The 26,500-nt window shown below is 45.3% G+C and overlaps 1 protein-coding gene across 1 annotated transcript; it reads left to right on the forward strand.

The window, feature by feature from the left end:
* The first annotated feature begins 23,899 nt into the window (after positions 1-23,899).
* LOC125541603 (protein S40-6-like) lies at positions 23,900-25,159 on the forward strand. The gene has a single exon (XM_048704967.2). The coding sequence runs from the start codon at positions 24,222-24,224 to the stop codon at positions 24,768-24,770; it is 549 nt and encodes a 182-aa protein (XP_048560924.1). The 5' UTR covers positions 23,900-24,221; the 3' UTR covers positions 24,771-25,159.
* Positions 25,160-26,500: the final 1,341 nt, after the last annotated feature.

Raw genomic sequence — 26,500 nt, forward strand, 5'->3', positions numbered from 1 at the left:
TTTTATTTATTTTTTTATTTTTCGTCCGGAGTCTCATCCCGACTTATGGGGGAATCATAGTCTCCATCATTCTTTCCTCACTGGGACAATGCTCTAATAATGATGATCATCACACTTTTATTTTTCTTACAACGCAATACTTAGAACAAAATATGACTCTATATGAATGCCTCTGGCGGTGTACCGGGATATGCAACATGACAATGATGGAGTGTGTCATGATAAATGGAACAGTGGAAAGTTGCATGGCAATATATCTCGGAATGGCTATGGAAATGCCATAATAGGTAGGTATGGTGGCTGTTTTGAGGAAGGTATATGGTAGGTGTATGATACCGGCGAAAAGTGTGCGGTATTAGAGAGGCTAGCAAAGGTGGAAGGGTGAGAGTGCGTATGATCCATGGACTCAACATTAGTCATAAAGAACTCATATACTTATTGCAAAAATCTAGAAGTTATCAAAGCAAAGTATTACGCGCATGCTCCTAGGGGGATAGATTGGTAGGAAAAGACCATCGCTCGTCCCCGACCGCCACTCATAAGGAAGACAATCAATAAATAAATCATGCTCCGACTTCATCACATAACGGTTCACCATACGTGCATGCTACGGGAATCACAAACTTTAACACAAGTATTCTTTAAATTCACAACTACTCAACTAGCATGACTTTAATATTATCACCTCCATATCTCAAAACAATTATCATGCTTCAATATTTTCTTAGTATTCAACACACTCAAAAGAAAGTTTCACAAATCTTGAATACCAAGCATATTATTATTAAGCAAATTACCATTCTATTAAGAGACTCTCAAAATAATTTAAGTGATGCATGAGAGATCAATAGTTTCTTTAAAACAAATCCACCACCGTGCTCTAAAAGATCTAAGTGAAGCACATAGAGCAAAATTATAACGCTCAAAAGATATAAGTGAAGCACATAGAGCAAAACTACATGGCTCAAAAGATATAAGTGAAGCACATAGAGCAAAACTACTTAGCTCAAAAGATATAAGTGAAGCACATAGAGTATTCTATCAAATTTTAATTCATGTATGGCTCTCTCAAAAGGTGTGTATAGCAAGGATGATTGTGGCATACTAAGACACAAAGACACAAATAATACAAGACTCTCCAAGCAAAACACATATCATGTTGGTGAAAAAAAATATAGCTCCAAGTAAATTACCGATGGAAGTGGACGAAAGAGGGGATGCCTTCCGGGGCATCCCCAAGCTTTGACTTCTTGGTGTCCTTGGATTATCTTGGGGGTGCCATGGGAATCCCCAAGCTTAGTCTCTTTCCACTCCTTGTTCCATGATCCATCAAAAGAATTCACCCAAAACTTGAAAACTTCACAACACAAAACTCAAAATAGAAAACTCGTGAGCTCCGTTAGCGAAAGAAAACAAAAGACCACTTCAAGGTACTATAATGAACTAATTATTTATTTATATTGGTGTTAAACTTACTGTATTCCAACTTCTCTATGGATTATAAACTATTTTACTAACCATAGATTCATCAAAATAAGCAAACAACACACGAAAAACAGAATCTGTCAAAAACAGAACAGTCTGTAGTAATCTGTAGCTAGCGCAAGATCTGGAACCCCAAAAATTCTAAAATAAATTTATGGACGTGAGGAATTTATATATTAATCATCTGAAAAAATAATTAACTAAATAGCACTCTTCAAATAAAAATGACAGCAGTTCTCGTGAGCGCTAAAGTTTCTGTTTTTTACAGCAAGTTCAACGACTTTCCCCAAGTCTTCCCAACGGTTCTACTTGGCACAAACACTAATTAAACACAAAAAACACAACCAAAACAGAGGCTAAATAATTTATTTATTACTAAGCAGGAGCAAAAGGCAAGGAATAAAAATAAAATTGGGTTGCCTCCCAACAAGCGCTATCGTTTAACGCCCCTAGCTAGGCATAAAAGCGAGGATAGATCTAGGTATTGCCATCTTTGGTAGGCAATCCATAAGTGGCTCTCATGATAGTTTAATATGGTAATTTTATTTTATTTCTAGGAAAGTGTTCCATGCCCTTTTTAATGGAAATTTAAATCTAATATTCCCTTCCTTCATATCAATAATCGCACCAACCGTTCTAAGGAAAGGTCTACCAAGAATAATAGGGCAAGAAGGATTGCAATCTATATCAAGAACAATGAAATCTACGGGCACATAATTCCTATTTGCAACAATAAGAACATCATTAATCCTTCCCATAGGTTTCTTAATAGTGGAATCCGCAAGATGCAAGTTTAGAGAGCAATCATCAAAATTACGGAAATCTAGCAAATCACACAAAGTCTTGGGAATAGTAGAGACACTAGCACCCAAATCACACAGAGCATAAAACTCATGATCTTTAATTTTAATTTTAATAGTTGGTTCCCACTCATCATAGAGTTTTCTAGGGATATAAACTTTCAACTCAAGTTTTTCTTCATAAAATTGCATCAAGGCATCAACAATATGTTCGGCAAAGGCTTTATTTTGACTATAAGCATGTGGAGAATTTAGCACGGATTGCAATAAGGAAATACAATCAATTAAAGAGCAACTTTCATAATTAAATTCCTTGAAATCCAATATAGTGGGTTTAGCAACATCTAGATTTTTATTTTTTTCAATTCCACTTTCATCAATTTCATCATTAAGATCTAAATACTCCGAAGTTTTAGAATGCCTTCTAGGTAAAGGAAGATCATATTCAGTTTCATCAAGATTCAGCATCGGTAAGAGGAGAAATCGGAGTGCTAAGGAAATCATTATTATTGGTATTGGTGAAGTCACACAATTTGGTAGTATATTGAGCCATCGCGACAAACAAGCAATCTAACACACGAGCAAACAAAAAGCAAGCGGGCAAAAGAGGCAAATAGAGAGGGAGTATAGAGAGAGAGAGGGCGAATAAAACGGCAAGGGTGAATTTGGGGGAGAGGAAAACGAGAGGCAAATGGCAAATAATGTAATGCGAGAGATAGGGATTGTGATGGGTACTTGGTATGTTGACTTTTTGCGTAGACTCCCCGGCAACGGTGCCAGAAATCCTTCTTGCTACGTCTTGAGCTTGCGTTGGTTTTCCCCGAAGAGGAAGGGATGATGCAGCAGAGTGGCGTAAGTATTTCCCTCGGTTTTTGAGAACCAAGGTATCAATCCAGTAGGAGGCCACGCTCAAGTCCCTCGTACCTGCACAAAACGATAGCTACTCGCAACCAACGCGATTAGGGGTTGTCAATCCCTTCACGGTCACTTACTAGAGTGAGATCTGATAGATATAATATTTTTGGTATTTTTGGTATAAAGATGCAAAGTAAAAAGTAAAGGCAAAGTAAAAAAGCAAAGCAAGATTAAAGTGATGGAGATTGATATGATGAGAATAGACCCGGGGGCCATAGGTTTCACTAGTGGCTTCTCTCAAGAGCATAAGTATTCTACGGTGGATGAACAAATTACTGTTGAGCAATTGACAGAATTGAGCATAGTTATGAGAATATCTAGGCATGATCATGTATATAGGCATCACGTCCAAGAGAAGTAGACCGAAACGATTCTGCATCTACTACTATTACTCCACTCATTGACCTCTATCCAGCATGCATCTAGAGTATTAAGTTAAAAACAGAGTAACGCCTTAAGCAAGATGACATGATGTAGAGAGATAAATTCATGCAATATGAAATAAACCCCATCTTGTTATCCTCGATGGCAACGATACAATACGTGCCTTGCTTCCCCTTCTGTCACTGGGAAAGGACACCGCAAGATCGAACCCAAAGCTAATCACTTCTCCCATGGCAAGAACTACCAATCTAGTTGGCCAAACCAAACGGATAATTTGAAGAGACTTGCAAAGATAACCAATCATACATAAAAGAATTCAGAGAAGATTCAAATATTATTCATAGATAGACTTGATCATAAACCCACAATTCATCGGTCTCAACAAACACACCGCAAAAAGAAGATTACATCGAATAGATCTCCATAAGAGAGGGGGAGAACTTTGTATTGAGATTCAAAGAGAGAGAAGAAGCCATCTAGCTACTAACTATGGACCCCGAAGGTCTGAGGTAAACTACTCAAACTTCATCAGAGGGGCTAGTATGATGTAGAAGCCCTCCGTGATGACGGCCCTCTTCCGGCGGAGCTCCTGAACAGGCCCCAAGATGGGATCTCATGGATACAGAAAGTTGCGGCGGTGGAATTAGGTTTTTGGCTCCTGTTCTGATCATTTGGGGGTACGTGTGTATATATAGGAGGAAGAAGTATGCCGGAGGAGCACCGAGGGGCCCACGAGGCAGGGGGCGCGCCCTAGGGGGGGCGCCCCCCACCCTTGTGACCGCCTCCTTTGTTCCTTGGAGCAGGGTTCAAATCTCCTGGATCACGTTCGGTGAGAAAATCACGTTCCCGAAGGTTTTATTCCGTTTGGACTCCGTTTGATATTTCGTTTCTTCAAAACACTGAAATAGGCAAAAAAAACAACAATTCTGGGCTGGGCCTCTGGTTAATAGGTTAGTCCCAAAAATAATATAAAAGTGGAAAATAAAGCCCAATATAGTCCAAAACAGTAGATAATATAGCATGGAGCAATCAAAAATTATAGATACGTCGGAGACGTATCACATACCTTGATAAAGTTTTCAAGAAGTTCAAAATGGATCAGGCAAAGAAAGGGTTCTTGCATGTATTACAAGGTGTGAAGTTGAGTCAGACTCAATGCCCGACCACTTCAGAAGATAGAGAGAAAATGAAAATTGTTCCCTATGCTTCAGCCATAGGCTCTATCATGTATGCAATGCTGTGTACCAGACCTGATGTGTGCCTTGCTAACAGTTTAGCAGGGAGATACCAATGAAAATCTTTTGTGACAATACTGGTGCAATTGCCTTGGCAAAGGAATCCAGATTTCATAAGAGAACCGAGCACATCAAGAGACGCTTCAATTCCATCCGCGATCAAGTCAAGGAGGGAGACATAGAGATTTGCAAGATACATACGGATCTGAATGTTGTAGACCCATTGACTAAGCCTCTCTCACGAGCAAAACATTATGTAACGCCCTCGATGCGGCTATATCTCCCACGTGTCGAGGCACGACTTAGAGGCATAACCGCATTGAAAGCAATGTCGCAAGTCAGGAAATCATCACACATCCCATGTACATAAATAATATAAAGGGGAGGTACATAGTTGGCTTACACTCGCCACGTCACATCAAAGTACATAAATAACATCCATCATACAAATCACTCATGGCCCGACTACGGTGCCAAAATAGAAAAAGACCCCCAACATGCGACAAGGCCCTGAATCGATAACCCCAACTAGGCACCACTACTGATCATCCGGAAAAGACACGTAGTATCGCTGAGAGTCCTCGTCGAACTCCCACTTGAGCTCGTAATCGTCAACCGGAGCGGAATCACCTGGACCTGCATCTGGAGTTGTAGTATCTGTGAGCCACAGGGACTCAGCAATCTCACACCCACGCGATCAAGACTATTTAAGCTTATAGGACAGGATAAGGCAAGTATATGTGGAGCTGCAGCAAGCGACTAGCATATATGGTGGCTAACTTATTCGCAAAGGAGAGAGAGAAGAGGAGGCAAAGAGCGAGCGAGAAACTAGAAGGAACAACCTGCGCAAGCATTACTCCAACACCGTGTCCACTTCCCGGACTCCGCCGAGAAGAGGCCATCACGACAACACACTCAGTTGATTCATTTTAATTAATTAAGGTTCAAGTTATCTACAACCGGACATTAACAAATTCCCATCTGCCCATAACCGCGGGCACGGCTTTCGAAAGTTCAATCCCTGCAAGGGGGTCCCAACTTAGCCCATGACAAGCTCTCATGGTCAACGAAGGAATAGACCTCCTCCCAAGACGTTCCGATCAGACTCGGTATCTCGGTAACTCAAGACACTTCGACAGGTTAAAACAAGACCAGCAACACCGCCCGAATGTGCCGACAAATCCCGATAGGAGCTGCACATATCTCTTTCTCAGGGCACACTCAGATTGTCTTAGGTACGGGTAGGCCAGCCCAGAGTTGCCCCTGGTGGCCACCGGTAGCTGACAGGTGGACCAACACTCAGAGGAGCACTGGCCCGGGGGGGTTAAAATAAGATGACCCTTGAGTCTGCAGAACCCAAGGGAAAGAAAAGGCTAGGTGGCAAATGGTAAAACCAAGGTTGGGCATTGCTGGAAAAGCTTTAATCAAGGTGAACTATCAAGGGGTTCCCATTATAACCCAACCGCGTGAGGAACGCAAAATCCGGGAACATAACACCGATATGACGGAAACTAGGACGGCAAGAGTGGAACAGAACACTAGGCGAGAGGCCGAGCCTTCCACCCTTTACCAAGTATATAGATGCATTAAGATAACATAGCAATATAATGATATCCCAACAAGTAAATAAATGTTCCAAGAAGGAACGGCTCCAATCTTCACCTACAACTAGCAACGCTATAAGAGGGGCTGAGTAAAGCGGTAACATAGCCAATCAACGGTTTGCTAGGACAATGGTGGGTTAGAGGTTCAACATGGAAATTGGGAGGCTGACAAGCAAAAGGTAGGCATCGTAGCATTGGCATGTCAAGAGCGAGCAAACTAGCATAGCAAAGATAGTAGTGATTTCGAGGGTATGATCATCTTGCCTGCACAGTCGTCAGAGTTGACTGGATCCTCAAAAGCACACTCAACGGGCTCCTCGTTAGCGAACTCGTCTCCCGGCCCTACCCAACAAGACAAACAAGCAACAAGGATACAATCAACCACGTGCAAGACCAAGCAATATGATGAAATGATGATATGCTATGCGGGATGCGATGCGGGATGCAAAATGCAAGATATGACAGGAAATGCATGAACCTGGACTCAACTTGGAATTCCAAGGGTGCCACTGGATAGAGGGGGTGAAATCGCTTGAAAACGATATAAAGATCATTGGAATCGGAGTTACGGTTTGGAAATGGCAAGCGTTTTAAGATATGACACCGGTCTGCGATTTACAGCAAGTAGGCATCTAAATGCAACGAAAAGAACATGCTACAGCCACCAAACATGACAACAAAATACATGGCAGTGATGTACACAAGATGCTTAACAAAAGACTAGCACTGAGCCACGGCCAATTCATCCATTATGAGGTTCAAACAAGCATGGCAAAAATGCAAATGCAAAACAGATTTCAGACTTAGTGAAATTAACACTAGTCTGAAATTTCAGATCACGATGCTCTCTTCGGAGCAGGAAAACAACATGATAAATGACCTGAACATGACAAGTAAGAATATGGAATGGAGCTACTCAACAAGATTAACAAAAGACCCAAAGTGACCTGGGGCCAAAAGGGTTCATAAAATATATTAACGGGCACACGAACATAGCATAAAACACAATCAGTTTTCAGACTTTGTGAAAACTGAGACATGCTGAAATTTAACTCACGAAGGCATGTAAACGAGCTCGATGCACTCACCATGGTGCAAGTCATAGCAAGGCAAGCATATAACCAGCAAGAAGGCACAATATTCTAGCTACATATGGCAAGAACAAAGGCATAGAATGCATGGAACACTAACGGTAGCATCGGCAAAATCGCAAACAAGTTGACGATCTTCCCAGATTAACAACGAAGCAAAAGTTGAGCTTGATTGAGTCAACCCAGAGCACTCCACATATGCAAACAAAGATATGGATGGATAGAGCATAACATAAATATCAAAACTCCCTTACTGATCATCCTCAAAAGAGGCACGGATTACTAGGAAACAAGCTCGACATATGGCATCATGAACTAAAATATCTCAGACTTGGTGAAAATCACTAAGTCCCTGAAATCAGCAATCTCAGGTACCTCTCTTCGCAAACTTGCACAAGACAACACACACATCCTAAAAATGCATGGGTGGCACTTCTGGAAAGAAGACAAAATTCTTAACAATTCATCCCAAAGGGGCACAGGCATATCATGCACGAATTAAACATGGCAAAAATGACAAAAGTGCATGATGAACTAACGGATCTGCAATTTAACTCACGAAGCCTCCTTCTAACAGCATTTTGGGCATCAAGATGAACTCAAATGCAAATGATGCAATGGAATGGAATGATGTACATGTCGAGACGAAGATTTTGATATATTATATGCCCAAATCGGAGCTACGGATGCAAAGTTACGGGCGGTCAAAGTATGCATAAAAAAACTAGGGTTAGGGACGAAAGTCAACCGATCCTCCCAGATTCAGATCTGAGAGCACTGTTCACGCACGGATCCCGAGATCACCGGAGTCGAGGTCGTGCTCACCGGAGCTCTTGCCGGAGCTCGCCGGTGCCGGGGAAGTAGAGGAGGAGCCGGGGAAGGAGAGGAAGAGGCCGGCCTTGGCACGGGCCGGCTCGGGCGGTGGCCGGGGCGGCGGTCGCCGGCCGGCGGCTGGGCGGCGATGGCGGGGCTCGCCGGTGACGTTGGCGGCTGCCGGCGGCGATGGAGCCGCGGTGGCGGGGGCGGTAGAAGACGGCGGCGCGGGGCGGCGGAGGGAGTGGCCCGCGGAGGCGGCGGCGGGGGCCGGCTGTGGGCTTCGGGCCCGGCGGCGGGGGCGATGTGGTCCGCGCCACGTGGCGCGCGGCGAGTGGCGGGCTGCGGCGGCGGACGCTGTCCGGCCGGGGGCGGACACGTCCGTCGGCGCGGATCTGGAGTTTTTTTTTAGACTAGGGTTTGGACGGGGAAGAAGATCCGAATGGAGGGGGTATAAATAGGCATAAGTAGAGCTAGGAGAGTCCAAATGAGGTACGGTTTTCGGCCACGCGATCGTGATCGAACGCTCTAGGACATGGAGCAGAGTTTGGTGGGTTTTGGGCCAAATTTGAGGGATGTTGGGCTGCAACACATTCGAGGCCTTTTCGGTCCCTCGGTTAACCGTTGGAGTATCGAACGAAGTCCAAATGATACGAAACTTGACAGGCGGTCTACCGGTAGTAAACCAAGGCCGCATGGCAAGTCTCGGTCCAATCCGGAAATGTTTAACCCCCACACACGAAAGAAAGGTAGAAATGACCACCGGAGGAAAACGAAGCGCCGGAATGCAAAACGGACAACGGGGAAAAAGCTCGAATGCATGAGATGAACACGTATGTAAATGCAATGCACATGATGACATGATATGAGATGCATGAAAAAGAAAACAACACACGGAGACAAAACCCGAACCCGAGGAAATAAATATAACTTAACCCGGAAACGGCAAGAGTTGGAGTACAAATTGGGAAAGTTATATCTGGGGCGTTACACATTATCAGCACCAAGACTCCATGGGTGTTAGAATCATTACAATGTAATCTAGATTATTGACTCTAGTGCAAGTGGGTGACTGAAGGAAATATGCCCTAGAGGCAATAATAAATTTGTTATTTATATTTCCTTATATCATGATAAATGTTTATTATTCATGCTAGAATTGTGTTAACCGGGAACTTAGTACATGTGTGAATACATAGACAAACAGAGTGTCACTAGTTTGCCTCTACTAGACTAGCTCGTTGAATCAATGATGGTTATGTTTCCTAACCATAGACATGAGTTGTCATTGATTAACGGGATCACATCATTAGAGAATGATGTGATTGACTTGACCCATCCGTTAGCTTAGCACGATGATCGTTTAGTTTGTTGCTATTGCTTTCTCCATAACTATACATGTTCCTATGACTATGAGATCATGCAACTTCCGAATATCGGAGGAACACTTTGTGTGCTACCAAACGTCACAACGTAACTGGGTGATTATAAAGGTGCTCTACAGGTGTCTCCGATGGTGTTTGTTGAGTTGGCATGGATCAAGATTAGGATTTGTCACTCCGATTGTCATAGAGGTATCTCTGGGCCCTCTCAGTAATGTACATCACTATAAGCCTTGCAAGCAATGTAGCTAATGAGTTAGTTACAGGATGTAGCATTATGGAACGAGTAAAGTGACTTGCCGGTAACGAGATTGAACTAGGTATTGAGATACCGACGATCGAATCTCAGACAAGTAACATACCGATGACAAAGGGAACTACGTATATCGTTATGTGGTTTGACCGATAAAGATCTTCATAGAATATGTAGGGACCAATATGAGCATCCAGGTTCCGTTATTGGTTATTGACCGGAGACATGTCTCGGTCATGTCTACATAGTTCTCGAACCCGTAGGGTCCGCACGCTTAACGTTCGTGACGATCGGTATTACGAGTTTATGTGTTTTGATGTATCGAAGATAGTTCGGAGTCCCGGATTTGATCATGGACATGACGAGGAGTCTCGAAATGGTCGAGACGTAAATATCGGATATATTGCAAGCCTATGTTTGGACATCGGAATGGTTCCGGGTGAAATCGGGAGTATACCGGAGCACTGGGACGTTACCGGAACCCCCCCGGGAGGTATATGGGCCTTATTGGGCCTTAGTGGGAGAGAGGGGAAAGGAGAAAAGGAGGGGGCGCCCCCCCCCCAAGCCCAATCCGAATTGGGAAGCCCCCCCTTTCCTTCCTTCTTCCTCCTCCGTCCTTCTCTCCTAGAACCAACATAGGGAAGGGGGGAATCCTACTCCCGATGGGAGTAGGACTCCCTTGGAGCGCGCCTAGAGAGGCCGGCCCCCTCCCCCTCCTCCACTCCTTTATATACAGGGAGGGGAGCACCCCATAGACACACAAGTTGATCATTGATCTTTAGCCGTGTGCGATGCCCCTCCACCATAATACACGTCGGTAATATCGTAGCGGTGCTTAGGCGAAGCCCTGTTCCGGTAGCAACATCATCACCATCATCACGCCGTCGTGCTGACGAAGCTCTCCCTCGAAGCTCTACTGGATCGTGAGTTTGCGAGACGTCACCGAGCCGAACGTGTGCAGATCACGGAGGTGCCGTATCTTCGGTACTAGATCGGACGATCGTGAAGATGTACGACTACATCAACTGCATTGTCTTAACGCTTCCGCTTACGGTCTACGAGGGTACGTAGACGATACTCTCCCCTCTCATTAATTAAGCGTGACTTGTGACTTGTGACTTTGGCGAGGCGAGCGCGGCCGTGGCCTAATAAAATGCATTTTTTGTTATTTTTCACCGCGCAGTTTTTACTCTTATCCACCCACGTCTGTCTCACACACGAACCAAGGATAGACTCGCACATTTACGTGCGGTTACAGGTTCGTTCGTGATGGGGATATCGAAGGGGGCGGATCCTAGGATATAGGCAGCTCGTGATGCGTGGGGATTATCCATCCGAGTCTATAAGAGGGACACGTCCTTCTCGCTAGAGACTCTGGAGGTAATACACAACCCTAAACCGTTCTCATCTCCGCCTCCGCCATCGACCTTCGCCGATCCTCTCCCTGTCGTGCAGTGGGGTGAGGAGAGCAGTAGTCTTCGGACTTTCCCCGGCATCTGTGACCTGCACGGGTAGCCGGGCGATAAAGTTTCTGGGCAGTGCATCCGCATGGTTGCTCCATCTTCCTTGACTACGTCCGTCTGCACTGCGATTAGTTCATCATCAACTCTCCATCGACATCTCCATCTGCACTGCGATCTCTTCATAGTAAACTCTCCATCGACACCTCCGTCTGCACTGTGATCTCATCATCAACCCCGCTGTAAGAAATCCTTTTGTGCTCGGTTATATTTTATGTGATCTTGTTATGGGACTTCAGTCCATGTCCTTTTCATTTACTCTGTTAGATTTCATCTACGTAATTGCATGTATAAATCTGTTAGATCTGTCCTTGTCACCTGTCTCACATAAATTTGGAATTATATTAATTATAGTACCTACCATATTTCCAACAGTCCAGAAACTTTATTACTGTGCAATGGCTGGACCAAGCGATGTGATGAAACCTGAGAGGTTTGGGGTGAGAACTTCAAAAGATGACAGACCCGTGTGAAGTTCTGGCTTATGAGCATGAACTTGTGGTGGGTGTTTTCATCCACCGTTGAGAGGCCACTCACGCAGGAACAACAGCGTGACTTTGAGGTGTCTTTGGACACGGCCATGGGCTGCCTGCTCTCCCTTATGACCGATCAGCTTTGTGACATATATATATGAACTTTGCCAGTCCTGCCCTTGTTTGGGAAGCGCTCGACAGGAAATATGGAGAGTCGGATGCTGGCGTGAACTATATGTTAATGAGCTGTATCACGATTTTAAGATGGCCAATAATAATTCGGTTGTGACACAAGCCCATGAGATCCAGCTTATGGTGGGGGAACTCGCTGGTTTTGGAGCCGTTCTGCCTGACAAGTTTGTGGTGGAGGGCATTATTGCCAAGTTACCTCCATCTTGGAGGACCTTTGCCACCACTCTCAAACACAAGAGGGAGGTGATGACTTTCAAAAGTCTCATCGCCACTCTTGATGTTGAGGAAAAGGCTAGAGTGAAAGATGCGGAAAAAGTTCCTTCCCAGCCGATTCTCAATGCCAATGTCGTCCAAAGTTGGGCTGGCAGTTCCGGTGCAAAGAATTACAAGAACAAAGGGAAGGCAAAACAAACCACCAGTTTTAAGAATACGAATGAAAAAGGGTGAGTTCAACTGCTTCGTGTGAGGTGAGCCTGGGCACATAGCCAGGAAGTGCCGCATGCGCAACTGCAGGAAGGAAGGAGGCCAGCCATCTGCGAATGTTGTCGTTAGCGAGGCAGGTGGAGGATCTGGGTATGTCCCTAGTGTCCTTATTGCATGTCAATCCACTGATTGGTGGATAGATACTGGAGCTAATGTGCATGTTTGTGCTGACTACAACTTGTTTTCTTCTTATCAGGCTTGCAGCGGTTCCACCATCATGATGGGGAATGAAACAAGGGCAGTCGTTCGTGGAACCGGTAGAGTTGACCTAAGGCTTACCTTGGGGAAGACTTTGTCGCTGAAGAACGTCCGACATGTCCCAGGAATAAATAGGAACCTGCTTTCTGGTTCGCTGCTGTGCCGTGATGGCTACAAGCTGGTGTTTGAGTCAAATAAATTTGTTATTTCGAAATTTGGTTTGTTTATCGGAAAAGGCTATAACAGCGGAGGCTTGTTCCGCCTTTCTATTCTAGACAACTGTAATGTCGTAAACAATTTATCTTGTTCTTCATATTCTGGAATGAATGTTGGAGATGTTGCTGTTTGGCACTCTCATTTATGTCATAAAAATTTTGATCGCATTGTTCGATATGCAAGCTTAATTTAATTCCGAATGTTTCCATAGCCCGTGGATCTAAGTGTCAGGCTTGTCTGCAAGCAAAGCAACCCCGAAAGACGTTTAATCCTATTGGGGAGAAAAGCCTTTCACCTCTAGATTTAATCCATTCAGATTTGTGTGAGATGAATGGAGTTTTAACTAAGGCAGGGAAAAGATATATGATGACATTGATAGATGATGCGACTAAGTGGTGTCATATTTATCTAGTAAAAATGAAAGATGAGGCGTTGAATTGCTTTAAGATCTACAAAGCTGAGGTAGAAAACCAATTAGAGAAGAAGATCAAACGCTTAAGGTCTGACAGAGGAGGAGAGTATGTCTCACATGAGTTTGCTGAATTTTGTGCGGAACATGGAATTATCCATGAAGTAACCCCTCCCTACTCACCCCAATCAAATGGAGTGGCTGAATGTAAAAACCGAACACTTACGGACTTGGTAAATGCCATGTTGTTCAGTGCCGGTTTATCTAAGTCATGGTGGGGAGAGGCTGTGTTGGCTGCATGTTATGTTCTCAACAGAGTTCCTTCATCAAAAGGACATACAACTCCATATGAAGGATGGAAAGGACACAAACCAACTCTGCATTTCTCACGTGCTTGGGGCTGTTTAGCCAAGGTTAATGTACCTGTATGCAAGAAACGAAAATTGGGACCTAAGACTGTTGATTGTATCTTTTTGGGTTATGCACATAATAGCAATGCTTATAGATTCTTGGTAGTCAAGTCCGAGTTTTTGGATGTGCACACTAACACTGTGATAGAATCTCGAGACGCTACCTTCTTTGAGAACATCTTTCCAATGAAGGAGAATAGAGCATCCACTAGTCAACCAACTATGCAGAGAGAACTTGAACCCGAACCTGAACCGGAAAATACTCCTTTCGTAACTCCGTATAATCCAAATGAGGAGGATGATAGTGAAGTAGCTCCCAGAAGGAGCAAGAGACAACGGACTAAAAAGTCCTTTGGAGATGACTTTGTTGTGTACCTCGTGGATGATGTTCCCGGAACTCTTTCTGAAGCATATGCATCCCTAGATGCTGATGATTGGAAGGAGGCAGTCCAAAGTGAAATGGATTCCATTCTCACTAAAGAAACATGGGAAATCTGTCCACGACTGATGGGTTGTAAACATATTGGTTGCAAATGGATATTTAAAAGGAAGTTAAGACCTGATGGTACCATTGAAAAGTATAAGGCTAGACTAGTGGCCAAGAGTTTTACCCAAAAGGAAGGTGAGGATTTCTTTGATACATACTCGCCTGTTGCTAGGATGAGTACAATTCGGGTGCTGATTGCACTAGCAGCCTCTTATAAATTCCTAATCCATCAAATGGATGTGAAGACAGCTTTCCTAAATGGAGAGCTTGATGAGGAAATTTATATGCAGCAACCTGATGGTTTTGTAGCAACCGGGCAAGAGAACATGGTGTGTAGATTGAAGAAATCACTCTATGGCCTCAAGAAGGCGCCGAAGCAGTGGCATGAAAAATTTGACAAAACTCTTACTTTGGCAGGCTTTGTGGTGAATGAAGGAGACGAATGTGTGTACTATAAATATGGTGGGGGTAAGGGTGTAATCTTATGCTTATACGTTGATGACATTAATTTTTGGGACCGATATGGATGTTATAAATGATGTTAAATCCTTCTTGTCTCAAAACTTTGATATGAAAGATTTGGGAGAGGCAGATGTTATTTTAAACATAAAGATGCAAATGAATGAGAATGGGATTACATTAAGTCAGTCACATTATGTGGAGAAAATCCTGAGTCGGTTTGGTTTTAAGGACTCTAGAACATCTCCAACTCCTTATGACCCAAGTCTAAAGCTTCGAAAGAACAGAGGACAAGGGGTCGAGCAGCTAAAATACTCTCAGATTGTTGGTTCCCTCATGTACCTTGCTTCTGCAACTAGACCTGACATTTCATTTGCGGTTAGCAAGTTTGAGCCGGTTTAATTCAAATCCGGGAAATGATCACTAGACTGCACTAGAACGAGTAATGAGGTATTTGAGAGGAACCACAACGTATGGACTACACTATAAAGGGTGCCCTGATGTACCAGAAGGGTATAGTGATGCAAATTGGATCTCAGATGCAGATGAGATCAAAGCCACTAGTGGATATATATTTAGTTTTGGCGGTGCTGCAATCTCTTGGAGGTCTCGCCAGCAGACTATCTTGATGAGGTCTAATATGGAGGTTGAGCTTGTAGCACTTGACACAGCTACTATTGAGGCAGAGTGGCTGCATGAACTCTTGAGTGATTTCCCAATGGTTGAAAAACCAATTCCGGCCATCCTTCTGAATTGTGATAACCAAACCGTGATCACTAAGGTTAAAAGTTCGAAGGATAATCTGAAGTCATCAAGACATGTGAAACGGCGTATCAAATCTGTCAGGAACTTGAGACGTAAAGGAGTGATCGCCGTTGATTATATTAACACTACTAAAAACCTGGTGGATCTTTTTACAAAGGGGCTATCACGTTCAGTGATAGATGGAGCATCAAGGGAAATGGGCTTGAGACCCACCTGAGTTGCACGACTACAGAAACCCGGCCTATGTGATCGGAGATCCCGTGAATTAGGAAAAGGAAAAAACAAGTTGTTAGAGCAACAGGAGAGAGTACATATGTATCTTTCCATTTCCCGCTGAGATGAGTACTCTAAGTAATGCATGGGAGGCTGACTTCTGTCTTAATATGTTCTAATGCCGAAACACTTCAGAAAGATACCGTCCTGCAGGGTATTCTTGAAAGAACACACCTATGTGAGCTTAACTGTGAGGTCGCAGTACATGAGATTTGGGTGATCTCTAATGAGCTCATTAAAGGACTAGGGAGCACGACCGTAATGCTCCAAACCTTAGGCGTGGATCAAGGCGGCCTAGTATCAGTGATGCCTTCAGGTGAATATCTTCTACACAAGACTGGCAATTCAAGGCAGTGTCCATTGCCTAGTTGTAAGAGGAGTGGATCATGGAGTACTAGGTATAGATCAACCCGAGATGGGTCTATACTTTAAAAACCGGTATATAAAAGCCAGATGAGAACAAATTGTAGACCTTGACTTCTTGGTGGGGATTGTTGGAATTAATGGGCTTTCTACTCAGATTGGGCCCAAATTAATTTCGGAATTGGAGAGAAGTCAAGGGGGTGGACAGCCATGTGGGAGTTTAGTCCCACATCGCTAAGGGAGCAAGAGTTCTACCTGCATATAAGGAGGCCTCTCGTGGTTCTCTTGATTGGGATAACTAAAGATGCAAGTATACATCACACGCCCACACGCGCGCATGCGGTCGCTCGCATTTTGCATTTATTCACGTTTAATTACGCGTGACTTGTGACTTTGGCGAGGCAAGCGCGACCGTGGCCTAATAAAATGCATTTTTTATTATTTTTCATCGCGCAGTTTTTACTCTTATCCACCCGCGTCTGTCTCATGCACGAACCGAGGATAGACTCGCACGTTTACGTGTGGTTACAGATTCGTTCGTGATGGAGATATCCAAGGGGGCGGATCCTAGGATATAGGCAGATCGTGCAGCGTGGGGATTATCCATCCGAGTCTATAAGAGGGAGATGTCCTTCTCGCCAGAGACTCTGGAGGAAACACACAACCCTAAAGCGTTCTCATCTGCGCCGCCGCCGTCGACCTTCGTCGATCCTCTCCCTGCCGTGCAGCAGGGCGAGGAGAGCAGTAGTCTCTGGACTTTCCCCAGCATCTGCAACCTGCACGGGTAGCCGGGCGATAAAGTTTCTAGGCAGTGCATCCGCATGACTGCTCTATCTTCCTTGACTACATCCGTCTTCACTGCAATCAGTTCATCATCAACTCTCCATCGACATCTCCGTCTGCACTGCGATCTCTTCATCATCAACTCTCCATCGACATCTCCGTCTGCACTGCGATCTCATCATCAACCCCGCTGTAAGAAATCCTTTTGTGATCAGTTATATTTTATGTGATCTTGTTGACTTCAGTCCATGTCCTTTTCATTTACTCTGTTAGATTTCATCTACGTAATTGCATGTATAAATCTGTTAGATCTGTCCTTGTCATCAGTCTCACATAAATTTGGAATTATATTAATTATAGTACCTGCCATATTTCCAACATCTCTTACTGATTTACCGCTATCATTTTGGGGTTATGCTTTAGAGACGGCTGCATTCACGTTAAATAGGGCATCATAAAAATCCGTTGAGACGACACCATATGAACCGTGGTTTGGCAAGAAACCCAAGTTGTCGTTTCTTAAAGTTTGGGGCTGCGATGCTTATGTGTTTCAACCTGAAGGAATTATGCCCTAGAGGCAATAATAAAGTTGTTATTTATATTTCCTTATATCATGATAAATGTTTATTATTCATGCTAGAATTGTATTAACCGGAAACTTAGTACATGTGTGAATACATAGACAAACAGAGTGTCCCTAGTATGCCTCTACTTGACTAGCTCGTTAATCAAAGATGGTTAAGTTTCCTAGCCATGGACATGTGTTGTCATTTGATGAACGGAATCACATCATTAGAGAATGATGTGATGGACTAGACCCATCTATTAGCTTAGCACCATGATCATTTAGTTTATTGCTATTGCTTTCTTCATGACTTATACATGTTCCTATGACTATGCGATTATGCAACTCCCGAATACTGGAGGAACACATTGTGTGCTATCAAACGTCACAACGTAACTGGGTGATTATAAAGATGCTCTACAGGTGTCTCCGATGGTGTTTGTTGAGTTGGCATAGATCGATATTAGGATTTTTCACTCCGTGTATCAGAGAGGTATCTCTGGGCCCTCTCGGTAATGCACATCACTATGAGCCTTGCAAGCAATGTGACTAATGAGTTAGTTGCGGGATGATGCATTACGGAACGAGTAAAGAGACTTGCCGGTAATGAGATTGAACTAGGTATGATGATACCGATAATCGAATCTCGGGTAAGTAACATACCGATGACAAAGGGAACAACATATATTGTTATGCGGTTTGACCAATAAAGATCTTTGTAGAATATGTAGGAGGGTGCGGCCCCTCTTTCCCTCCCCTCTCCCTCTCCTTCCTTCTTCTCCTAGTTGGACTAGGAAAGGGGGAACCTACTCCTACTAGGAGTAGGATTCCCCCTCTTGGGGCGCGCCCTAGGGGCCGACCGGCCCTCCCCTCCTCTCTCCTTTATATATGGGGGAGGGGGCATCCCATGGACACACAAGTTGATCTTTAGCCGTGTGCGGTGCCCCCCTCCATAGTTTTCCACCTCGGTCATATTGTCGTAGTGCTTAGGCGAAGCCCTGCGTCGGTAACTTCATCATCATTGTCAACACACCGTCGTGCTGACACAACTCACCCTCGGCCTCAGCTTGATCAAGAGTATGAGGAACGTCACCGAGCTGAACGTGTGCAGATCGCGGAGGTGCCGTCCGTTCGGTACTTGATCGGTTGGATCGCAAAGACGTTCGACTACATCAACCGCGTTACTAAACGATTCCTCTTTCAGTCTACGAGGGTACGTGGACACACTCTCCTCTCTCGTTGCTATGAATCTCCTAGATAGATCTTGCGTGATCATAGGATTTTTTTTGAAAGATTGTGTTCCCCAACAAATATGTCGAGACCAAACATCATGCACCAGAAGGCCATGGCATTGTTTCTCACCATGCTTGTTAGTTGGGTAATTTGGAACGAGCGAGTGGAATGTCAAAGTCTTCATAAAGAAGTCGACACCTCCATTCTACATCCTCAAGAGCATTGAGAAGAGTCGAGGCTCTGGGTCAAGATGGGTGTCGAGCATTTGAGAAATATCATACCGCGAGAGTAGTTCAGTGATGTAATAACGTTCTGTTGGGCAATGAGTTGAGCCTTTGAACCTTGTATTTCACCTTCTCCTTGTTTAATAAATGAGGCAAATCTTTTGTTTAGTTTTCATTTTAAGTTTAGAACTAAGAAATTTGTTATTATAACAGCAAAGTGTTTTTTGGCTCAAATTATGACACCGAAGTTACCAACCACACAATTAAGTTGTTGCACATGTTGCAGACAAAATAATTTTTACCTTTATAAATCGGTGGTAGGTGTCATCAGACTATGGTCTTAATTCTCCCCCTCCCCCCCTCTCGTGACTGCATCCGTCCCCCTCGGGCGGCCGGCCACGCCCTTCTCCCTTCCTCCCCAGCGGCCCCTCCACCCAACCTCCTCCAGCCGTCGTCGGCGTGCGTCGTCGGGCTCTGCCCGGGCGGCGGCGGCGGCCCGCTGCTTTTCCCCTCCCGGTGTCCCTCCTGCGCGAGGCGGAGTGGTGTTGGGTGGTGCTCCTAGGCGGCAGTGGTCCGACGCGGCGGCGGGGCGACCCGGCGCGCGTGTTGGGGGGTCGACTGCGCGGCGACGCCGTCATTGGCGGCGGATCGACGTGGTGGTGCGGGGTGGCGGTGCTAGTCTGGCGCAGATCTGGGCCCTTTCGGGCCCCTTCTGGGCTGGGGTGGGCCGGCGGCTTCTCCATCGGCGGCGGTGATCCCTGGAGGTGGTGTGGGGTGTAGGGCGGCTGGGTGCTGGCGGCGCTGCTGTCAACTGGCTGCAGAGGGGTGGCAGCGGCTTTGCGAGCCCAAGATGGGCTCAGCCGGGCCCGGGTGGCCTGGTGTGTCGTTCTTGCCGCGTCCGTCCGGCTACCACGACATTGCGGAAGGCACAGGCATCCTGCACAATGGCGGTGGAGGTGGTTCCCTCCGGCTCGGCTCCGGTGCTGCCCCTCCTGTCTCCTGACGTCCCTTTCTCCACCCTCTAGGCCTCGTGATGGCGTTCTCAGTGAGGCGGCATGGATGATCTCAAGGCTGTGGTGGCGTAAGCTGGCGGGTCAAGATGGATGGTTGGCTCCAGTCGGCAGGTAGTGGTGGTTGGGATGCGGGAGATATCCCTGCGGGTTCTTCCTGCTCCGACACAGTGGCGCCTGCGGGTGCCACCTTTCCTTCATGAAGGGCGTCGGTGTTGCCCATCCCCACTCCGTTCCGCGTACCAGGGGAAACCCAAGGATATGTTCGGACAGCAGCGTCGTCGACGTCGCATCCCTTCTTGGAGGTGCTGCTTGGCACGCGGTGGAGCAAAGCCTTGGTGTGCGGTAGGACGAATCCAGAGGGCGCATCGGTGGCGGATCATCTATGCTTTGTCAAGCTGCCATTGTTGGCATTTAGTCTTTTTTTTTCTTTTGGGCTTGATGAGTTGTTGGCCCCAGCAGTTATCATGTGTTCGGTGGAAATTGCTTTATAATCTAAAGCGAGGGGAAATCATTTTTCGGTTATAAATCAGTGGTATGTGTAGGTTTGGTTGTCCGGTCATGAGCTACTGCTAGACAACAACATTACCTACAAATTAACTTTAATTGCTAGTATATCAGTGTTGTCCATGATGTGATGTAGCCTATGGAATCTTGTTCACTTATAATTATCGTGTAAGACTATTTTACTTTTCAAATCTTTTATATGCGCCAATGAAATATTGATTCATCATTGCGACCTGTGGAAGCTTCTTTGATCATTGCAGAGAATACATGGATTGCTAACCCTTGCGAGTTCGGACGAGGATCCCTTGTTGTGGCCTAGCCTATCTTTGAGTCACTGACACATGGATCACACAGAGCATGGGGCCCACCTGTCAGTGACTCAAAGGCAGGGTATGACAGGGATTGTAAAGTCAGAGGATCCAACGTCCAGCTGCGAGTTCCAGTGCGCGGTTACCAATTTTCTCATGAAAAAGAAGGACAATTAAATTAGTAAAACTGCATGGCCATTAACCTATAACAGTTTGGTATTATGGAAAGAGTATAGTGTTCAAAAAAATTATAGAAAGAGTATACGTTCACATATAATGAAGTATAGGAGTAGCTGCAAAATAGCAAATACTCCCTTTGTTAGTGATCTAAAAGATTTTATATTAGTCTTTTTTATGAGAATCTTATATTAGTTTATATAGAGAGTATTTGCACTCGGTCTGGAGTGGCCAATAATGCTCAAATATAGTAGTACATTTTTTCTACATATATATGGCTGTGTTCCAAGACAATGACGGATCATGATTGTGCCTAATTCCAAATAGTGTGCTTGATGTGAATGGGCAACTGATTATAGGAGGAGACCACACAGCACACAGCTAGCCAGACATGTTGGTGGATAGGGCTGAAGCTTGCTTTTGTCCCGATAGCTACACACACTTCACCTGTACCTGCCATTCCGCCCAGTCGATCACAACACTACTGTTCCAGACGTCTCCATTGTTCCGTTCGTCTATAATCCCCTGCCATGTATTTCGCCGAAGTTTTATTGGCAATTATATTTTGTTTCTTTGCCTTTGGCTATGCATGTCTTGCAGGGGTGAAGCCAGGAAGAAAGATCATCATTGTCAACACGTACAAGTAGCACTGGTGCATCCATCCAAGAACGAAGTAGTACTAATATACCGGACGTTTTGCCTCCCGAGCTCAGATGTTTTTGCTGATAAACAGTAAAATCGACAAAAATAGCAGGAATTTTTTTTCGAAAAAATGATGTATTTTTTGGCGTGCAAGATACTTATGTGCGTGATGTCCGTGCAAAATTGATGAAGTTTGGACATTCGAGGAGATCGTGGTAAAAAAAGAAAAAACAAATTCTGAGTGTTTGAGAAACATTTTAAAAAAGCACTGTTTGGCGCTGATTTTTTCTTTTTTGCACGAGGTCCTTGAATGTCCAGACACCTCAAAAATATGCACTGGCATCACGCACCTGAGCATCTTGCATGGCAAAAACAATTAGGGTTTTTTTGCTATTTTTTTGTGTTTTTACTGCTCACCAGGTGCAGATTAGACCGGCACTGTTTTGAATTATCTTAATATACCTCTCAAAATAAATGGCTCATACTAATTAATGTGTGTATATTTTTTTTGTAAACTCACATAAATAAGAATCGTATTAGCCGATGCATCATAACTAAATAAGCAATTATAAAAAAATATCAACACATTAAACAAATCTTAAGATAATGAAATGTCCTTTGTCGAAAAAATTAATCAAATCTTAAGATAAAAAAGAGCAGGAATTTAGGTTGTTAAGGTGGTGTTTGGTTCTCTAGTCCTAGGACTTTTTCTAGTCCCTAAGACTTTTTGAAAAAGACTTTCAAGGAGGTGCTTCTAAGTACTTTTAGCAAAAAGCACCAAAAAAATCCCATCCTGTTTGGTTTGCTAGGGACTTTTTTTAGTCCCAACACAAAAAAGTCCCTGAAACCAAACACCCCTAAATCTCTTGCTCCATTGGATCAATTAGGTGGGTAGATGGACTTTAGTGTCACTTGCAGATCGGAACTGCAGATGGAATCATCAATTTACGAATAGACGGAATCATCAATTTCCGCGTAGGAGATGACTTGCGATTGGAGGCCGCGGTGGTTCATGCGAATAGACGGGGCGACAGGGCCAAGCACGTTTTGTGGAGGAAGATAAGCGAGCGTTAGTTTGAGAGATCATCCGGGTTGTAGGCCGTAGCATTGGTACATTTGCACTTAATGTACGCGTGTTAGATGTTCATGGGCTGGTGCAAATTGTTTTTTCACTGGGGCCCTCATAATTATTAGGTTTTATATACATACTCCCTCCGTAAAGAAATATAAGAGCGTCATGAACGCTTTTATATGGAGGGAGTACAAGATAGTTTTTGACATTCCAACTCCTGCTCTAATTTGAAGTTTAAAATCAGACACACCATGCATGTCAAAAATCCAATGTTAGTCTCTAGCCATTTGCAATTCGTGTGTTTGCAGTGAAGAGCTAGCTAGCTGGCTTGCATGTGTATACTCAGTTCACATGAAATGTCGTTTGTCACTTAGTAAGTACGTTGATGATGGAAGATTGTCGAGAGAGATAAGCCAAGAGCCAAAAGAAACACGTAGTAGATGTGTACTGCTAGCTAGCTATGCACTCAAATTAAGACAAAAGGGGCTCACTCATGACGACCGGTGGTCCTTGCACCCTGTGAACCGTCCAATGTGTTGTGTGCGTGCCCCTGTTTTAAACCCTTACACTCGTCGTCTTTTCCAAGTGCGTCTGTTCATGATTACATAAGGATGTCACCACATCATTAGCCCACAACAATTTTTAAAATTAACCCCGACTCAAATTGTACTACTACTTGTATGAATGAACCCCCTTTTTTTGTATATTTTTTGTATATTCGTATGTATGAACTTTTTTTTATTTGTATTTTGACATGTTGTATGTACTGTATGAACCTGTGAGTAGAATACTACATGCATGCATGCATGCAGCATGCATGCAGCATGCGTCCTCTCGGTCCCGGGTGGAAAAGGACGAGAATGCAATGCACGCATTGCCTGGTGACATGCGCGCGGGGGTCCACCCTGAGTCGTACGTGGCACCATGTAGCTGGCAACTCCGTGGGCCCAGGTGGACAAACGGACACGTGTGAGGTCACAACAGGTTACGCCTGCGGGCCCACACCATGCTGGCAGTCACGTGGGCAGCTCGTCTCCATCTCACCTCGCTGCTGTGCCGACGTCACGGCCGCCCAAACTGCCTCGCGCACACGGAGATCCTACACAGCAAGTTGCGCCCCGCTCGGCTGTATATATATAGCGGCTGCCCGCCCATGGATTCCATTCCACTCCATTGAGTGGAGTTCTTCCCATCCACAGGGCCTACTCGTAGCCTTGCTCTCATTTTTTCCTTAAACTTTTTTTGGGGGGGAAAGTTGGTTTTGTGTACACGGCAGACAGTATATATAGTAGGCTTTGTGTGAGTTGATTAAAAAGCTTCAATCATTCGTTTCATCTCTAGCTAGCCAGTAGCAAAGATTCTTCGTTTCGTTTCTTTTCTTTGCTTTGCTTGCCATCCATCCTTTCATATATACGGAGGGAGGGAGGGAGGGAGCTAGTTGATTCCAGTTTCCCGAAGCTAGCTAGCTAGCCAACCAGTGATATCGATCCATGGGGAAGGGCCGCAGCTGCAGGTACGGATCAGAGCGGCTGCTCTACCCCGTCCAGGCCAGCGGTCACCACGTCGCCGGCGCCGCCGATCACCTCGCCGACCTCGACGAGGAGGACGTCTGGTCGGTGCTCGCGGCGCCTGCGCCCGACTCCAACCGCTCCACCGGCAGCGCCAGGCAACCTGAGCAGGACCGTCGCGGGCGGTGGACCGCAGGGGGCCTGTCGCTGGCGTTTGAGGCAACGGCGTCCACGCCGGCCGGGCGCCACCATCATCACGTGGCGAGCTCGGCGCCTGTCAGGGTGCCCGAGTGGCCGGCGGCCAGGTTCCCGGCTGGGTCTGGCGGCGAACAGCACGGCTACGGCGTGAGCTGCCGTGAGGAGGAGGGGGAGTGGATGGCGCCGCACGAGTACCTGCAGGCCCAGGCACGGAGCAGCGGGCGCGGCACGGCTGCGCCGTCGGTGTTCGAGGGCGTGGGGAGGACGCTGAAAGGGCGCGACCTCAGCCGGGTGCGCGACGCCGTCTGGAGCAACACCGGATTCTTCGGCTAAGCAAGCAATACCATGCACCTCATCATCATCGTCTCCTCTCTTGTCAGCTCAGCTAGCTACTCCATCATAAGCTCGGAGGGCACTTCCCTTTCCTGTTGGAACATTCGTTATAAGATGCATGTACTGTTCTTAATCAGTACTTATGAATTAGGATAGGAGGTGTGGGAAAGTATGAAGAAGAAAAAATTAAATGATTGGTTAATTATTAATTAATCTCCTGCACTGTGGAGTACGTACTGTATGTAGCTGCTGCAGGTAGAGTTTTGGGTCTGTTTCGATTGTATTGGGTTGTGTGCTATCCCTAGCTAGCTAGCTACCTGCCGATATCGTCAGTTTGTCACCAACTTCTCCGGAAAAAAAAATTCCAATTTGATTATTATTAGCTCAAAGTGATCGTGTTGGCGTATGCATGGTCAGTTGGATTACATCCTTGGGAGTTGGGAGTATTTCTCACTGTATACACGCGCTAGAGATGGCCTAGTTTACGGGTACGTACGCTCTAAAACAGAAATAAGAGGGCGAATTAACCTGCATCAAGTAGAGTAGTACTAGTAAATTGGCCGCGCGAAGAGGACCGGAGGAGCGCATTTACGGGAGCGTTTGGTTCGTGGGCAAGGTTAGCTGGCTAAGGATATACCTAACCATATGATTAGAGATATCCTTATTCTCGTGTTTGGTTGCAAATTGAGAGGTGGTTAAGGGTAGCTAATTTTATGTTTGGTAAGAAAGATGGAAGATGGATATCTTATAATTTGAGTTCTTTTTTGTAAATAAACTAATTATACAAAACATATATATCAATTTTTTAGAATTAAAACATATATATATATATATATATTTGAATGGTCAACGACACTATAGAAAAAATGCATTGGATTTGTAACTTCATGGTCCAAACATATTCATCTGTACAACCAAATGCGTACACTCCAATCTGACAAAAAATACAAGCTATACATCAGCAAATTAGAAGATGTATCTAATGGTCAATTCGAAGTCGATCTTGCCATGTCATGTCACAGCTAGATGCACAAATACTAGTCTGAAGCCTCGACATGGTCCATGAACTCGGGATCCCCTGAGATGTGGAGGCAATTGCCTCCGCGTCCGCATAGGCCGTGGCTACCTGCTGGTCGTGGAGGCGGAAATGCAGGATAGCAGGTCAGTACTTGTTGTGGCCGGCGAGCGTGATGGTCCGGCCTACTTCACGCGTACCATCGGACCTTACTGTGCCGCCGCCGTACACCTTAAACGCGTCGTCGCCGTACACCTCAAACGCGTCGCCGCCGATCCAAATTGTAGTAGCCGTCACTACCTATTCTGTTCGGGAGGGGTGAGAAAAGAAAGGAAAATGTTTCCCTGGCTCAGGAGGGCATCGCGCGTGGGTGGTTGCCGCCATCCCCCATAATTTTGCGGCTCCCCTCAGCCAGCTTTTGATGGAATATTCTCAGGTATCTGGTTATCCTTAGCCATCTTCGCTCATAAACCAAACGAGTGGTATCCCCTCTAAAACTGGCTATCCTTATCCCCTGGATGGTTATCCTTTTAACCAAACGCCACCTACGTGTACGAGTGGCCAGGGATGTCCCTCCGTGACCATTGTGAAGTGAAGGACGCGTCCAGCTCTCTGTGTGGACCGTGCTGTGCACGTACGCGCGCACGCTTAGATTGACAGGCACGAGACAGACAGCACTGACCAGCAGCAGCAGGAGGCCGGCAAGCTCATAGAG

Source organism: Triticum urartu, chromosome 2A (assembly GCF_056163025.1).
Source record: "Triticum urartu cultivar PI428250 chromosome 2A, HENAU_Tu73, whole genome shotgun sequence".
NCBI classification, from domain to species: domain Eukaryota; kingdom Viridiplantae; phylum Streptophyta; class Magnoliopsida; order Poales; family Poaceae; genus Triticum; species Triticum urartu.

What these genes read in the sequence shown, in the direction of transcription:
- LOC125541603 (XM_048704967.2), top strand. Translation starts at nt 24,222, where the DNA reads ATGGGGAAGGGCCGCAGCTGCAGGTACGGATCAGAGCGGCTGCTCTAC.